Genomic DNA, 17,626 nt, shown 5'->3' with positions numbered 1-17,626 from the left:
GGGGTACGTGGACACGTGGTTGGGTGATTTATTGATATAAGCAATCGTTTCCCTTGGGGGTACAAGCTTCCCCGGGAGAGGAGATGGGACTTAAATACGAGCATTAGATTTGAATTACTGGTGGTAGTGGCCTTGACATTAAGCATATGAGGCTAAAGAGAGGATGTGCACCAAAGGTGACAAGGGTGTTGATACAAAAAAAGACAAAGGGATTCAGTGAAGACAGGATGAATTTATCGCTCCTTGGAGAAGTGTATCTCGACATGATGGGAGGAGGAGGAAGAGAGGTGAGGGCAATCAGACAGGTTGGAGGAGGAGAGCACACACAGACGCGTCCTGTTTAATGTCTGGCTGACATTTCTGCTCTCCATTGCTTTCCCGCTCCCGATGGAGACAAATGATCCGAGGGGAAAAAGGCGGAGCCAACGGCGTGCGGATGGTAGAGTCGCACCTCTCTGCTTTGCGCTTCACTCAAGGGCACAAGTCCCAGACAAGGTCACGGGTCAAGGTTCACAGCAAGGGCGACCAATGGGGAGGTGAGCAGATCTAGGCGGGACCAGCCATCAGAACTCTCTGTGACATTGTCTCGTGATTTGTCGTATTGAGCGTTTGCACATCCGTCATCTGGCATGCGTTCGGGCTATGTTAAAGATGCATTTGGAAACTTGGGAATGCTCTTAAGGGCAGTTGAGAAGCTACCTTGTAGCTCCCTACTTCAGTCCTTGACTAAAATTCCTTCTGGATTCCGTCACTCTATTAACCCGTGCAACCCGGCTCCCTGCATGCGTGTGTGCGCGTGTGTGTGTGTGCGGAGAGGCTCGCATTCACTGTCACTGCTCTGTGTCTGGTGCTGATTTCATTGCACTAAACGAAACCATCTGCATGCTCATGTGGAATCTCACACACACTCACACATGCACACACATACAACACGCACACAATGCCGCCTCCTCCTACCCCATCAATTGACCTCTAAATGCCGGTGTCCATATCAGCAGGTGAAGGATGTTAGCGACCAGCTTCCTCAATGACCCTCATATTCATCCTGCATGAGCGCAGGCTGCTACGTAGGTTAGCAGTGGAGTGATGATATTAAACGGGTGCCATCATGGTATGTTTTGTCTGTAAGCAATTGCATTAAAAGTACAAAGGCAATTTTAGCAAAGTATAATTGAGGAGCATGGAAAGACAAGGGTGAAAACAAAAACTGTGAAGAGACAAGAATTTGTGTTGGTTGGCATGCAAAAATTAGTTGACATCACAATTTGTCAGGGCTCAGGTAAAAACTGTGATGTCATTTTCAAGTGTCAAAATGGCCGCCACCTGAGCTGAGTAAAAATGGGTGAATTAATATTCTACAAACACAATGCCCAGCAGAATGCTATGTTTAGACTAGTGGATGTGCATAAAACATACTGGAACAAATTTTGACTTGAAAATTTGCTGTTAACCAGCGTCACAGACCACCCAGCCAATCACAAGGCCCCTATAGACAAACAACCAATCACATGCAAGTACATATACTGTATGAACTGTATCTATGAAGGTGTTCAATTTAATGATGAACCAGATGTTTGGCCTTCTGCATTCCACAGAGTGTCATCCGAGCCGGTTCAGTTTCCCCGTCTGGTTGAGTCACCGATTCTCGAGAAGCTGCCGTGAGCGACAGAGACAACAGGCAGCACAGGGCCTGAGAACACTTCACTAACCCGAGCGGTACCAAGACAAATAGAGGGGTGATTGCTTCCCCGTGGGCCATCTGGCTTCTCTTAAGGCAAGCGGAGGGGAGAAACAGGGTGGGCGTTGAATGTGTGCGCACATTTTAAAGGCTGCCACTTTACGTGGGGTAGTTCAAACACATGTCTGACTCGCCGACCAATTACAGCCAATCGCTGCTGTCGGGCCGACTGCTTTCGCCCGTCAATAAAAAACATTTTGTTTGGGCCCGCTCAGGCCTCACTTGGATGGCCGCCCAGCGGCGCAGTGGAATAAAGATCAGCGTGATTCAACGGAGGAAACCAAGGGGTGAGTTTAGTCACTGAGGAGGCAAAGGGAGGGAGGGGGGGGGGGGGGGCGGAAGGGGGGCACAGTCTGACCCTGTGAGCATGACTGGGTGTGCAGACTCAGGTAAGGATGTTTTCCATAGCATGGGCGTATTGCTTTCCTATAGCATGGCAGTTATTTTAAGTGTTTGGACGAGGTCCCGGGTGAAACCTTGAAGCCGCCACCTCTGAGCTACAAAACCAAGCACCCAGGACCGCAGATTTATTTCAGCTCCAGTGGAACAGACAGGAAGTCCAACGCTTCACATTCAGGGGCAAGCCTGGGTCAAATCAGGGCCCTGCTCCATGACGGCTTGCTGGCCACATCGCCACCTGGTGGGTCACTGATGAACTGCGTCATCCACATCATAAATCCAATGTCGTCTAATCCTGTACTTGATGCTTTGTAATTCATATTTCACTCCAAACAAACACACCTCTCACTTCCTGTGTCGCTGCTCTGCGTCTTCTCTTTCTTTTGAGACTTAATAGTAAACAGAGAGGCAGTGGGCAGGGAACAATCCACACAACGGGGAAATAATAACTTAGTTGTCACCACAGATACACACTTTTATTACTGCCAAAGTACAATGATACATCTGGCTTCTGTTAAGCGTAGCCCGGCATTACGATTATGTTTGCAGTAAATCACCAGAAAATGAATGTGAGTCCGTTTAGATCTACACGCCCAAATGGATGCACACTTAAATGGGACAGGCCTTTGCGTTCCATATGAACATGAATGGACTCTCAAAGAGTTAAAATTTTTGTGCGAGTCAGTTGTTGTTGTGAATGCACATGAGTGTGTGTATGGGCTGAGGAATGCCCCTCCCAGATAGAAAGTAGGGGGCCCGGGCCAGGGGCCTCACAGAGAGAGAGAGAGAGAGAGAGAGAGAGAGAGAGAGAGAGAGAGAGCTTAGCAAGGGGCCCATCGTGTTTTGTTCTGTTCCGCATCAATGGGACATCAAGCCGGGTTTGGGCCTGACAGCACCCGGATTAGTGACTCTCTCTCCCGAGCCCTCCCCCTGCATACATGCACAAACACACACACACATACACACACAAGTGCGCATGCACTGACAAACATGCAAACATACTTGCAGAGAATGGGCCGACACACAAGTGCTTGAGTGCTAGATTGTAATTTGCAGGTGGCTACAAGCAGAGGACAGCAGTTCTAAATAATGGTGTGTGTGTATGTATGTGTGTGCACGCGTGTGTGTGTCTGTGTGCGTGCGTGCGTCATTGCTAGAAATTACGGGAATTTTTAGGATTATAATCTCTTTAAATGTTTCTTTCCCAAAAATTGCTTAATCATTCTCATTTACATGCGTAATAATTTTGAATTCCCCCTCAGGGATCAATAAAGTATCTATTTAATTAAACTACGACAGGCTGCATCAATGTTAGATGGTGAAAATAATAGTCACTGGTCAGAAATAAATCATCTCATTTTATTGTATGACAGTCTGCTGATATCCAATAACAGAACACGAAATTTAAATAAATAAAATTAAATTGTCAGAATTTTGATAATTAAACGCTTCGAATTTTGAATGTCATGTTTTGCTGGACTTTCAATGGGTTGCACTCTTTTGTGCACTTTTTTTCCTCCCAACACTGCAACATTAAATGACTTGAATGAATCTCATTTGCAACCAGTAGTCCACATTAGGGGGGTGTTTTGTATATGCCATAGAAAATATTGATTCTGAACCAAAACTCAAGGTTTTCTCACAAACCTGCTGCTCTTTTGTTGAGCACAGGATACTATTAATTGATGTCCTGAACTGCAATCACACCAAAGATGAGATTTTATATGTTGACCTTCTCATGAAGTGAGACAATAATCACCATAATAAATTATAGACATTTTTTTTAATAATAATTGAAAACCATTTTTTTTAAATAACCGCTAAAATCATTTAAATTATTTGGTTAAACATAACAGCATTGATGTGCAAAATCTATTGTAAGGGCTTTTGGATACACACAGTGTTTGAATTGGGAGGAGGCTTGAAGTTGGGGGGGGGGGGGTCTTTGGAACTGCTCCCTAGTGTGTGTATGTATGCAACAGTTCATACCTCGACTGGACCTTCAGCTGACAACAAGTACGTTTGATGCCGACTACTGTTGGCCTGTGAAGTTTTCAGAGAAGCAATCCCCTCCTCCCTTCTTCTTCCGTCGGTCTGGGCTTTGGGGAACACATCCATGTCGGCTCCCTCCGGTTCCCCTATGACTTAATTAGAGCTCTCTGATTCTCCACATTAGTTTACTGTATAGGAACAACTTTTATCCCTTGCTGTAATCAGCTTGGCCACAAGAACAGAACACAATTTAAAAAAAAGGGGGGTAGAGGCTGTTTGAAGTTTTCTTTTGTGTGATCTTGAGCACTTGAGCAACAAAAGCCCAGTGCAGCTGGTCTCACAGTGGAGCGCCGCACGGACGAGTAGGCACAGAACCTGCAGCCTACAACACCTGCACGGTTCGGTTTTCACGACTCTCCACTTCCTCGCATTTCACTGAATGTGTTCATATTCCACATGAAAATCATTTGGATGCATTATTTAAAAGATGTCTCCCTGATGAAGTGTGTCCCTAAAGGGAATACATTCAGCCGTTTATTACCATTTGCCCTCCTCACCCATTGTAAAAAGATTTTTGTGATGAATTCTTGAGGTGTCATTAATATGCATAATCAGGCAATGGCAGACATTAGCCCTTTTAGCTCTATTATCGGGAGATGGCCATGACAGACTGCCTAGTTTTATGAACCTCCTCGTGTTTCTTGTATGAAATATTCTCCTCTCTATGATGGTCAAGGTGACCTCCAATTTGATGGTTGTCTATGCTATCTGCCTTTAAGGGAGTAGTTCATTATTACGCGTTTAATATCAATAATGACAAAAATAGTATAAAGCTGACAAACTTTATGAGGCCTTTTTGATAAACAAGGCGCTTTGGATGTATTTGTACAATATTGCTTAAAAGAATACATGCACGTTATGGAACGTGTTGAATTCAAATATTACAAAAATAATACAAAGAGTATTGTTGCGAAGTCGAAGTCCTTGTATTTGCGGTTATTAAAATGCAGATTTTATGATTCTTAAAGACAGGTTTGCAATCTGGTTGTCCCTCCACTCCTGCGAGACCTCGGGTTATATTCATGGTACAACTACGCCATCTAGCGTCACAGTATTTTGTTGAAACTGATACATTGACGTATCGCAGTCATTCCTATTCCATGCAAAGACTAAAATGCTTATTATTCAAATATTATATCGGTGATTATAGTCTTGAATAAAATGACTCTAAAATGATTTTGTGTGTAGTAATTCTTGGCCATTGAAAAGATTATATGAATAATGCACCCACATTACTGGTTGGATTTGAAGTCTCTCTAAATACAAATTATGTATCAATAAAATTAATTTCTGCATATAATTTGTGTGCCCCCAATTTTACATTCCAGCAGACTATAGTTTTGTTGCAGTCTGACTCATGCCAAACAAAAATCAAGGTGAAACTTGGAACAAGGCAAAACAAAAAAAGAAAACTTAATTTACTTACTGGTGTCGAGTTGCCGTTGTCACAAAATAGAAGTGTATGGACTATGAGGTATAGAGTACGTTGAATTTGTGTGTAAAGAACTGGTGAGCCTTTCTATTCTATAGAGCCCATCAAAACTATCATGAGGAATTGTTTTGAGTTTTAAACATATAAATGTTATTTTGAAATTGCATAATCAAGAAAATAATTTTATTTCCAATTTGGATCCATAATTATCTGCTTGACGCCAATTCCGCTTGTGCATGCAATTTTATATCTCATCCACAAGAGGGCGGTAGAGAACTGATCAAAACGTCAATAGAGCACTAACACTTGTTTTCCGGGTGGTGTTTGTTTTACCTTTTTTTTTTTTTTTTTTTAAATAAGCGTATAATTTGTCTTTGACTTGCACTATCGTTTCCACGAGTCTGATATTCAATTAAAATAAAAACAGCTTTCAATTAAAATAACCTGTGAAACTTGACGTCCTGTTTCAAACAACCCCAAAAGAGTGGTGGGGAGTGTATATTTATTATTTATTTTATTTGTTTTGAAAAGGAAAAAAAAAGCTTTTGATTTAATTCAACAATAAGCAAACAAAACAACAATCGTTTTTCCAAATTATCAATTCAGTTTCAGTGCAATTCCAAAATATAAATTTTCAGCAGGGCAAGAAATTAGTTATTCACTTCATAAACACTAAAAATTTTTTTTATCATTATTATTATCATGTGACTATTGTCATAACCAGAGAAAGTTCAGATACCTTCTTGTGGTAGACCGACACAAACACACATACACCCAACCGTACAAAAGCAAACATCGAATGAAATATGAAATATATTAAATGCACATTACAAAACAATGCACTTGTAAACGAAGATTGTAAACAAAAAGGAAGCATGTGGAAGTATTTGGTCTTAAATAACAGTTTTAGTGGTTCACTAAAATGACAATTGTTATGGAGACTGTCAGTCTTATTGATAAGTTTGTTTTGCTTGTGCACAAACGAAAGACAACTGCAGAGCAGGAATTTGTTTTTGCTTCAATAGAAAGGACAAAAGATGCTAACTTTAGCATCTTAGCATGGTCTCAAGGAGGGCAACGTGGATTTCAAAAGTTACTATAGCCAAACGAATGTTGAAACATCAAAACGTGAATACCACAATCGTCATATGATTCAGAAATGAGGAGCATAAATAACTTGATTCTTGTTGAATCACTGATTAGTTTTTTTAAATATATTTACATTTTTTGGTTGCAAATTCTCTATGTGTGTGTTAATATTACAGGGTTAGGGTCTATCTTTGACACCTTTGAAATGTTAAACTGTTACATTAAACACATCCTGTAAAGTCCAAACTCATTCCCCCAATATTTCCGATGAGAAAACCGATTTGGAAATCTAGCTACATGACGATTGCACTCAATTATGATGGAAACCCAAGATTCAATGTTTCACTTTTTAGTCATTGTCCTAATTTAGAGGCGCTATCGTGACACGAGTACATACAAAATCAAAACAAAACAACCAACATTAGGCCCCTTTCAAATGTGCTAAATAGTTCAGGCAGTGTCACAGCATCACACATCCAGTAGGACTTGGGGCATACGTGCGTGCACATGTCAATGCATCCCACATACTCTACAATTTCACTTTGTGTAGCCCATGTTGTCCTTTAAAGCCACTTTGCCATTTTTTTCCTCCATTCAAAGAAACGGTTTCATATTGCCACACTTGACTGCTAAATTGATTCTTATTATACTAGACTTGGAGTAATTGTGTCAGAAATCCCGGCTTAATTTAAGCACAGTATGAGATTTAATGATTGGAAACTGTTTATGGGCGTACCTTTAGCTTGACAGCAAAAGCTGGTGATGATTTAATCGCAATTTACACAGCATGAACACATCGTGATAAGAAGCACAACCATCGCGCTGTTTTCTGGGGAGTCAACCTTTGGAGTGTGCCATCCTTCAGGCCCGACTAATCCCCGTGTGTGTCAGAGCAGGTGTTCTGCCGCTTGCCCAAGGCCAAACACTTGCTGTGACATCATTGATTGGGGCGTGGCTTCAGGCGTAATTTAGCCGAAATAAAGCAGCGCCTTTTAAGTCCTATGTGATTTTAAAGTACACTTTAAGGTCGTCCTTGTCTTTCACTCATACGATTCCACCTCTCCACTGGTAGCTGCTGCAAAGTGTCTCTGGTCATCCATTTCCATCTTTACCTGATGCACTCCTCCTCGGACGGGCTTTCAGGTTCCTCGTTTTCACCGTCGTCCAGTTCGGGCAGATCTCTCCACAGAAGCAGATTGAGACCTGCCCACGTGGAGGGTTGTCAGGTGATTAAGTACACATATTTTTGTGACTTTAGTGTACTGAAATTCTATTGCAACCTTACTGTTTGAACAGACCTGAAGCATCCAATCTGTTGACAGTGGAAACGGCGTCACTGTTGAACATCCACAAGTGTCCGTTATTACAGGAGAGCAGACAGGGTTTACAGGGGGCCACAACATGATAGCCAACTACATTACCACTGGGAGGGGAAACAAAGCAGAAGCAGAAGTCAGCACTTTACAATGAACCCCAACTCAAAAGTGCTAACTCCACTATCGGCTGCGGAACAAACAGTTTGTTTTCAACCTGCATGTGACAACAACAAAGGAACGGCACACAAAAGAAACACCGCGTGATTTGTTATTTTCACACTACTCTTCAGCTAAAGAGAATTATACTGGAATAGTTTGCAAATTATAGTGTAAACAATCGTGACAAAATCAGTCAATCATAGATGCTTCTTATAATATTTAATATTACATGTGTGCCACTGTTCTGCTGTTCCTTGTATGTTTTGGTAACCTTATTAAGAGAGGGACAATTAGAAAGACCTCAATGTGATTCTACACCACTGGAAAGTACATGTCAGACCAGAAATCACAATTACCCCATGAACTGTGGGCAGCAAATGATTTTTATTTTTAAATAAGAATACTTAAATTAAGTAACCGCTGTCTTTGTTGCTCACTGCCATGATGTAATTTAAATAAAAGCTGTATGATACGGCCCTGGTGAGGAAAATGAATGAACCGCTTTACATACCACTTGAGACATGCAATGTCTCTCAGTGCGCACTTGCAGCTTTCAGTCGAGTAGCAGCTGGCCACAAAGTCAACAGTTCTGTGTCAGGTTGAAGAAAAATAAGTTAAGAACCCAGAAGACATTAGACAGAACTATATCGCTCACACTCGCTGTTGCAGGAAAATCTCGACTTGGCAACAGCTGCGTTTGTAAACAAAGCTAGCAGTAGTGCTAACGTCATTAGCACTTACCTATTTGGAGGTATATCAGTGGAAAAGAGCTGAACCTCGGAGTCTGCAAGAAGCACCGATTTCATGCCTCTCGTACAGAGCACGCTGTCACAAAAGATGCAGTTAACCTGGGCGACGCACTTATTTTTGAAATTAGCGTTGGACGTCGACATGCTCGTCCTGCACACCGCCTTGATGTTGCAATTACAGCAAAAAGAACAAAAAATCAGTGACGTTATCCGATTTCTTGGCGTTTTCGGATGACAGGGGTGACTTGAAAATCCACTGTACATGCGATGGTGTGCCTTTCTCAACGCGCGAACACAGCTAATGTTAGCTCTTCCAATATAGTACAAGAAACGAAATCCGAATTAGTATTTTAACGTCAGACAAAGAACCAAGTCGGCAAATTTTTAAAAATACACCCAGAAATGGCGAGTAACACGATTGTTTACACAAGCAGTTCCGCGTTCATGCAGTTGTAGTTAAAAGCTAACCGAATAGCTGTCAGTGTTTTGTTTACAACTTTCTGGAATTAAAACCACTTCCTGAAACAATCTTTGAAAAGAACCCAGGCTTAGCTCTGATTGGCCAGACGCCACAGCGCCGCACACGATTGGTCAGGCATATCATAAACCCGTGTTTAATTGGTTATATATTCTACATAGGCGTGACCATTCTCAGTTGATTCCTATGCTGATTGGTTTCTTTCAACGTCATTTAGACTATTACAGCCAACCGCAGACTCAAAACCTCTGTTCTATTCAATTAGGCGGGGCAGGCTTCATGACTATGAAAAGTTTTTCCTTGACCGGAAGTGTAAAACAATGGTTACGTTTTAATTGACACATTACTATTTCAATGTCAGTGAAATTCTTATCAACGTTATAGAGATAGTGTCAAGATAAGACCAATTTGTATATTAGTTGTAGCTTGGTAGCGTTGGTGACTACTTCCGGTCTTTGCAAGTTATTTGGCACTCTAAATTATTGCATGCAGCATATGGAAAAACATTTTGTCGTTTAAAATAAACTGCTCTCTCGCCCCCGTTTCAAAGCAATTGTGTACTTAATGTCTACATTTGATACAAATATGTGTGACTGGCATTCATTAAATAAAAGAAATCTATTATTGTTTAAATGAATTAGACAAGTATTATTTTGCTTTTGAAGGTTGCCTTAAGTGCTTCAAAGATAGACTTGCACGCGTCCATCCTTATGTCATGTGCAGTACGTAGTGTGGAGGAACTGCCAACCCCTCCACTGGTTCCTCCTCTCTCTCACTACTTCATGGGGTGAGCACAGATCATTTCAGGCGGGATCGAAGGAGTAAGCGGACGCTTCTGGAGTGCATACTGACAAGTTATCGCCGTTTCAGAGGCGGGGATGTATCTCCCTTTTGACTTTAAACGCTTTGCAGCACAGCCGGTGGCTTAGAGGAGGCGCGCATGAGAATTGTGCAGCAGCAGAAGCAGCGCCAAACTCACAATGCGCCCTCAGTGAACACACGCAGGGAGACAATACGGAGCGGCGGGCTCAGCAAGCGAGGAGACACATTTTCTCATCTGGATTCCCCCCTTTTTTTTTTTTACCCCATTCCTTCTCACCTAGCCGCGACGCGGATATTCTCCCCCAGTCCCCCCATCAAGCTTGTTTTTATTGCCCAATTAGGAGCAAATTGACTTTACAGCGTGGACAAGTGGTTTGCTCTCCAAACTCCAGCCATGACGTCTCCGGCCAAATTCCGAAAGGACAAGGAGATCGTGGCCGAATATGAAACTCAAGTTAAAGGTAAAACTTTTCAAAGCTTCCCAAGCGAAGATGCAACGACGCTTTAATAAATGAGCAATTTTGTCGTATTGATAGTATTTTTTATCTGCTGCCAACATCTCCCGTTTATATGTCAATTATTCGTCTTCTCATAATGTCTCTTTATTTATGCGTAATGATCGCAGCGACTCTGATCCGACGTGTGCTCGCTCATGTGGTCGCTCGCCTGCTAACGTTGAGCGCAATCCGCCAACAAAGACAGAATGGGGGGGGGAAACGCCCAAGCTTCAGTGTTGTTGACCACCAACCGCTTGTTAAGGTGTAAAAGCTCACGCGTTATTTGCTGTTTGTCCGCTAAGTACGACAAGCAGAAGGCTTACAGTTTCAACATGGAACAAGGCAGGGCGTTTTCTCTCTCTCTCTCTCTCTCTCTCTCTCTCTCTCTCTCTCTCTCTCTCTCTCTCTCTCTCTCTCTCCCTCTCTTTCTCATCACTGTCTCCCGCATGTCTGTGCTGCAGGCTGCTGAGCTCCGCATACCGCCCGAGCATGTGTGCCTTACACGTTGCAACTAATCGGAGATTGTTCCTTAGCGTCCAATGGTGTTTTGTCCCCCCCATGCAATGCATTGGGGTGAGTTAAAGCCCCATTGGTTGTGTTTGTGGATGCTTCTGTCGTCAGGCAGGCACGCTGGTAGTGGCTGCGCTCACTGGCCACTTTATTAGGTACACCTGCACCGCCATCTGTTGAGGTCCAAAACAAGAGATGCATCAAAAAAGTCTTCCTTTTCAAACATAATCATTCTTGACAGTCATTATATAGCAATGTATTTTTGTCATTGTTGTAGTTTGCAATGGGGAATGTGTGAGAACTGTTTAAAATAGAATGCCTTACTTTAACAATGTGGAAATGAGAACTTTTTCTGACCTGTTTGGTGATCCTTTGCCCTGATGTTCGATTTAAATAATGGTCCTTGTGATGTCATAGTGTATAGATTATCTCCCCATTAGAGCCTTTTTTTTTTTTTTAATTATTGTAGTCTTCAAGTGGTGAGCATATTTGCATCACTATAGAGAGGTCCAGGGTTCAAATCTTAACCCAGGCCCACCTGTGTGGAATTTGCATATTCTCCCTGGTGTGTGTGGTGCGCCAACTTTCTCCCATAAACATGGTTCTTAAGTTTATTGAGGACTAAATTGTCCATAATTGTGTCTTTGAATGCTTGTTTATTGTGTAAAGTGGTGAAGAAAATGTAGAATGGAGTCTGTGTATTTATTTCGATCTATTGCAGGGTTTGAGGAAGTGTTAGTCCTGCAGTTGTTGAGCAATGTAAATATTGTGACGTCCTCTTAGCGCTACCCGCCAAGTAAATCAACAATTTAGACCGTTGACATTAGCAAACAGGAAACACAATGGGCACTGAATCCTCTCTCTCATGATGTGCAGTGTTTCTCAAACAAGCAAATACTACTCGTCCAGATTGCCATGTGTAGTGGTCGGAGCAAATACATGTGCTTCCATTTTGTTCTTCGTTGGCTGCCAGTCATGTTGCAGCAAGCTGAAAAGCAAGTGAAGTTTTCTGCGTTCAGTATGGATGTTCCATACCACTTTTTTCAGAACGATACTAGTATGAGTAGTAGTTATCGATGCCGATACCAAACACCGATAAATGTAGTAACTAATAGTTTTGATGCATTAACCCCCCCCCCAAATTTGATAATAATAATAATATATTTTTCAATATATGATTAGTTAGTGGAAGGCAGGTACACCAGGAAAGAGAATGAAAGGCTTTTGGAACAGAAGGTTTTGGCTACCGCTGTAATTGGCCTAGATGAGTAGATAAGATGGGTCACCACCTTCTCCGTCACATGGGCTTCTCGTGTTCCATTCAGAACAAGTGGTCCAGTTACTCCCAATCCTCCTCCTTGCCCCTCTTGTTGTATTTGGGTGTGAAAATCTGGAATCGCTCAAATCATGTCTGTGTTTATCTGGGAGCTGGAATAATCTTTTTTGCTTCTGCGTGGAAGGTAAATAAATGTAAATCCCACCTCATGGCTTAAGTCGATAAGGCTTCTGCAGCGTGATGGTGCAACTATAGGACATACAGACAGACTTGGGGGGGGCGGACCTCAATCAAAGCAGCCCACATTTTTGGCTAGCTGTGAGCAGCCCTCAAATTTCTTCCATTTTCACCATCTGTAGAAGTAATGGCCAGGTGTTCAAATACTTTGGTCTTAAAAAACAACACACAGGATAAAGGAAATTTGAAAGAATGTTAGGTGAGCAGTGTGAACCTTTAGTAGTAGAAATGTTGCAACACAGATGCAAATGCTTATACACCAAGGTAAGTAATGAGCTTTTCATCTCACGTTTGGAGCGCTTACTGTACGTACTTTTGGAATTGAATCCTGAAGTGGACTCTGCTTTTCAGAGAGACTCCGGCTCGCTCAGAGTTGGGCACTGTCACAGTCTTCATGGAACTGCATTTATTCAGCCAACACAGTACTCCTGTTTTACTAATCAGCCAGCTCGCCATAGTAGCCAAAAGAAAAAAAAAACAGGAAGCATTCCATGTGAAAGCCTTTCAGAATCTTTGACACACTTTGGCATTGCATCTGTTACGGTTCCACACAGTTGTTAATCAGCGTCTTCCTCTGTGAACCAAATTCCCATTCACCATTAATAAAGCTTATTGATCTTGCTGTTTTTGTGGTCTGTCTGAGACACTAATAGCAATATCATAGCCGTCCGCTCTGATGGTCTGCTTGAATAACTCCTATTGATCGTTCGACTCTCAGCAACTCGCAGATGGCCCCAAAAAGGCATTTGGGAGCAGCATCTGTTGAAAATTCACAGCAGCAGACATGATGATCTTTCACCCTGAAAGGGGACGCGAGGCGTGTGTGTGCGCGTGTTGGTGCGTTAACTGAAATGGTGTCGACTTGCCTCCACGCACACCGTCAGTCAACCGCATGTTTGCTCGGCAACCAGTGAAACATACGATTTCGGATAAATGGCCGCTTTCACTGGCTCACAATAGGAAAGGTGTTGACACAGCACTGGGTTTGTCCGCAAACAGGCTTGCGTGCACGCGCGTCTGTAAGACTATGCCCGGACATGTTATTTCTGTTGTGTTTGATTGATGCACTGTTGGTGGAGAGAAAAATCGAGTGCAGTTAGGATGGCAGCTTTGAAAAGCACTTCATTACCTGATGGCGTTTACAGCGTGATTGTTATTGCAACACTGACCCATCTTCATTGTGGCTGTGAGAAAATGGGGAGCTGTTTAATTAATGACACTTTTTACCGATGATGTCTGTGTTTAAATGTTTAGCGTCTGCCTGTCATTTAGAAAGAACACCAGCTAGTACAATTAAACAATCACAAGAAGTTAATCACACGCCTTTAAACCAAAACATCTGCTGAACATAAATGGCATTGGTTTATCACAGTTCATTATTGTGCTAGGTGAGGGATTGCGAGGTTGCTTTTTGGAGTGAGCAAAAGTGTTTCAGTCTGAATTAAGGATCTGCTGACAGAGCTGAAAAGAATCAGTCGGGAAGGATGCTAGCGTGAAAGTGGGGGTATGGAGTCGGGCTTGAATACACACTGATTGTGCTAGGAAGCTTCCTGTCTGTACAGTACTCACACATCCACGTACAATTGAGCTCTTTACGTTTGTTCGGCAGCATGACAAAAAAAAAAAAGCACTGCTGAAGGTTATTTTCTTTCTTTCAATGACTCAAATTCCGTCTTTTCCTGTAGTAAATAACAGAACCAGCTACTCCGCCTTTGTTTCAGGTGCAGTGCTGAGTCAGCAATGGACTTGACATGGCTAGGGGGTGGAAAAAAAAACATTGATTTTCTCTATCACTCTACCAATCTGCTACTTCCTCATTCTTCACGAGTGGGTACACTATAATAGCTCACTATGTGGCGTCTTTTTAGCTGTAGCATTTTTGCCAGTTATATACAGTAGACACTCAGCCATGTATGGTCTAATCTGTCCTCCTACATGCTGTCAAAGGATGAGAGATAAAATGAGGAATGTCAGCCATCAAGGCATCCTCCACGCTATGTCGATGAAGCGGGACAGGTGAACGACAACATCTGGCATATCAGATGTTGCGCACGGTCGCCTGATTAATGTCAGCGAGAGATGAAGCGATGCGAGTGGAGTACCGGAGTGGATCGAGAAAGGGAAGTAAACACGCCAAGAAAAGAAAAATGCACACGGCCGAGCCGGGTAAGGTCGGAGTTCGGCTGCGAGATGACTGCTGTTCATTCGAGCCAGATGCTCGCCGTGCTCTGATTGGGCAACAGATGTTCAGTTTGCCGTGGTCGGCTGACGGAATTCCTCTCGGTTTCAGGTGTGTCAGCTTTGGTTTCAAAAATATGACGATCGAAGGCAGTGACAAATCACTCGATAGATTTTGGAGCGCTTCTGTTTTGCACGATGTCCACCGAGACATCGTTTTGTGCTGCCTATCACTTTAAAAGGAGACATCTGTTTATTTTCTCTTTCATTTTTTTCATTCTGGTACTCCCTGCTAGTGCCTGCGTTTAGTTAATACTCTGCCTTTTTCTCTTTGGCTCTTCAGTCTCTTTAAAATTCCTCTTCTGAGTCCACATTCTTTTTGATTGGCCAATTTGTAGAAGCCTGCTGAAAGGTAGAGCGTCCCTGTGCATTGTGGGGGAGCGGGAGCTGATGACCTTATGAGGTCACCCTTATCTGGATGACCTTCAAAATACATTGAGACATATTTATATGTTAATGCTTTGTTCCAGAAAATGGGGAAGTCCGACATTTCCGACCCCTGACTAGAAAAAGTGCAATGGTAAGCAACTGTGAGTTCCTCCTTGCAAAGTAGAGAAAATCAGTCTGGTACACTCGTCTGACATAACATGATGCCTACAGAAGAACACCGCTGGGCCTTGAGTTTGAAATATAATACACAAATAAATCGGGGAAAGAGGAAATAATGTCTGTTTGTTGTAGTGCCATGCCTTTGGGGGGAAAAATGTGTAAATAAGCCAAGAGCATATAATAAAAAAAGACTTGACCCCTTTAGCCACTGCAACAGCACAACAACCACTCAACAAGCGCAAGAATGTGAAAAGCTGTCGATCCCTTCCTCCCTCACGCTCATTTTCAATCTTTTTCTTTCTCTCGGCCCACATCCACTGAACAATCGGAGCATTGTGAAAAGAACCCGCCGGTTCTCCGCTCATACTTTTTGTTTTTCTCACTCCTCCTTGCTCCCCCCCCCTCCCCTCTATCTGTCATTCCGTCTCCCTCCTTTACCCCTCATCATGTTTGACAGCGGCGATGACGTGTGACACACACCAGCCTCCTGTTGTGCTTCAAAGCGGCTGAATGGCCTCTCGGTCTCCGCATGTGCAGACCACATTGCTGACACACAACCGGCCGCGGATGTTTGTGCGAGTTGACGAATGCGTCTTTAAAAGCAGATGGGTCTATCTATATAAAGGCGAGGAAAACTGCTCATATCCTCTGCAAAACAATTAGAACGGCGAGCAGATGAATAGGAAGAGGCCGAGTAAGGGGTGCGAGAAAAAAACAAGTGTATAAAAAGCTGCACAATGGAGACAGGTTGTATTTGAACAACCCTTAGCCCGACAACAAAGGGAGGAGAGGCGGTGTGGAAAGAAAAAAAAAACACTTGGGAAATGAAAATAATTCTAAATAAAATCTTAACCCTCTGAAATCATTGGTGCCACCTTTCCTCTCCGGCAGCAGCTTGTCTGTGCACGTAGGCACACTTGGTTGCTACGGTTACAGAATTGCCCCCATTTTTCTGGGTTTGGAAGGAGCATGAAGGAAAATGAGGAAGAGTAATGTAGATTTGTCTTCCGTGTAGGTCCCTCTGGCTAATCACGTTATCGCGCACGCACGGAGCAACACGTGCACGCACAACGCCCGTTTTGAGTTCTTCCTCTGTTTTCCATTTCTTTGTTTCTCCATGTTATTGCTGTTGATTCATATTTTTAAGGCTGTGTGCACTATAAATATAGTTGAAGGATTGTACAGCAGAGCGAATGTCTGTATTGAGTCGATTCTGCACGTTCAAACTCGTAAGCAAATGGCTCCCGTTTGCAACCCCTTTCACCTCTCCTAATGCTGTTTTAATGAAGCCATTCATCAGCTCGTCTCCATTGAATCTGCATTGCACACACACGCGCACACACAGCCCGTGTACTCGCTCGCCTCTTTTCTTCTGCATAAAGTGAGGACACAGTGTTCTTTCCCCCTGGTTGCCATGCGGATGCACCAGTTCTGCTGTTCCCAGCATCCACGCTCGTCCAGAGGGAGGCTGAGTCTTCCCCCTCTTCTGCTGGTGTTTGTTGCCACACATGCCGGCTTGTTTTAAGTGCTGAAACCGAGATTTGCTACCAAGCCGTTTTGAATGTTGTGGTTTTCTTTCCCACAAGCATCGGAGACAATCGCATGACACAACACGGTGGTGTGGTTCAAAATGGTTTGGAAGTGAGCCAGCATCAAATATGTTGTTTCCTTGTAACTTCTTTAATTGATTGAATTAATTCTACGGAGTAGTCTTTTTGTACCCTTTCCAAACTATCTGACTGAAGTAAAGCTTAATGATTAAATATGATGGCATGTTAGGAAATGCCATTTTATAATGAGAGCCTCACCGGTGACTGCTGCAAGGCAACGTGGGCTGGGCCGTTCCTCATGAATGTGGTCAAACACGCCTTCAGATGAAGTCTTTCATGTGCACACTCGTCCCGAGCCTCATGTTTGAATGTGGGTGTGGCAAACATGTTTGACTTAAATATTTGTTTGTGTGTTGGAGGAGCTTGTCGGTGTAGGTGCCAGGAGAGCTGTTAAGGAACTCGCAGCGCATACCTGGGGCCCGATATTTATCTCAACGTGCCCGTTGGAGTTCTCTTGTTGGTGCTTCTTTGCAAG

The 17,626-nt window shown here is 43.0% G+C and overlaps 2 protein-coding genes across 3 annotated transcripts in view; one reads left to right on the top strand and one right to left on the bottom strand.

The window, feature by feature from the left end:
• Nucleotides 1-6,080: 6,080 nt before the first annotated feature.
• Nucleotides 6,081-9,685, bottom strand: fam72a (family with sequence similarity 72 member A). Its single transcript, XM_037251009.1, has 4 exons — nucleotides 8,927-9,685; nucleotides 8,697-8,774; nucleotides 8,009-8,133; nucleotides 6,081-7,913 (listed from the first exon to the last, which is right to left on the bottom strand). Exons 1-4 carry the CDS (start codon nucleotides 9,196-9,198, stop codon nucleotides 7,819-7,821), a joined length of 570 nt encoding a protein of 189 aa, XP_037106904.1. The 5' UTR covers nucleotides 9,199-9,685; the 3' UTR covers nucleotides 6,081-7,818.
• Nucleotides 9,686-10,177: 492 nt separating this feature from the next.
• Nucleotides 10,178-17,626, top strand: part of srgap2 (SLIT-ROBO Rho GTPase activating protein 2) — a 33,873-nt gene continuing 26,424 nt past the window's right edge. The window contains exon 1 of one of the 2 annotated variants that reach the window (XM_037251007.1): nucleotides 10,178-10,695. In XM_037251007.1, coding sequence (XP_037106902.1) covers nucleotides 10,629-10,695 — 67 coding nt within the window. In that variant the 5' untranslated portion in view covers nucleotides 10,178-10,628. The remainder of the gene's footprint in view (nucleotides 10,696-17,626) is intronic. The other variant, XM_037251008.1, reaches the window with a different exon arrangement.

This window comes from Syngnathus acus, chromosome 5 (assembly GCF_901709675.1).
Source record: "Syngnathus acus chromosome 5, fSynAcu1.2, whole genome shotgun sequence".
NCBI lineage: Eukaryota > Metazoa > Chordata > Actinopteri > Syngnathiformes > Syngnathidae > Syngnathus > Syngnathus acus.
The sequence above is the reverse complement of the archived record's forward strand: the minus strand, read 5'-3'. Positions and strand labels throughout refer to the sequence as shown.

What these genes read in the sequence shown, in the direction of transcription:
- fam72a (XM_037251009.1), bottom strand. Translation starts at nt 9,198, where the DNA reads ATGTACAGTGGATTTTCAAGTCACCCCTGTCATCCGAAAACGCCAAGA. An exon ending in ACTGATATACCTCCAAATAG is followed by an intron (nt 8,775 to 8,926) that starts GTAAGTGCTAAT and finishes AACCTGACACAG; the next exon opens with AACTGTTGACTTTGTGGCCA. An exon ending in CAACAGATTGGATGCTTCAG is followed by an intron (nt 7,914 to 8,008) that starts GTCTGTTCAAAC and finishes CCACGTGGGCAG; the next exon opens with GTCTCAATCTGCTTCTGTGG.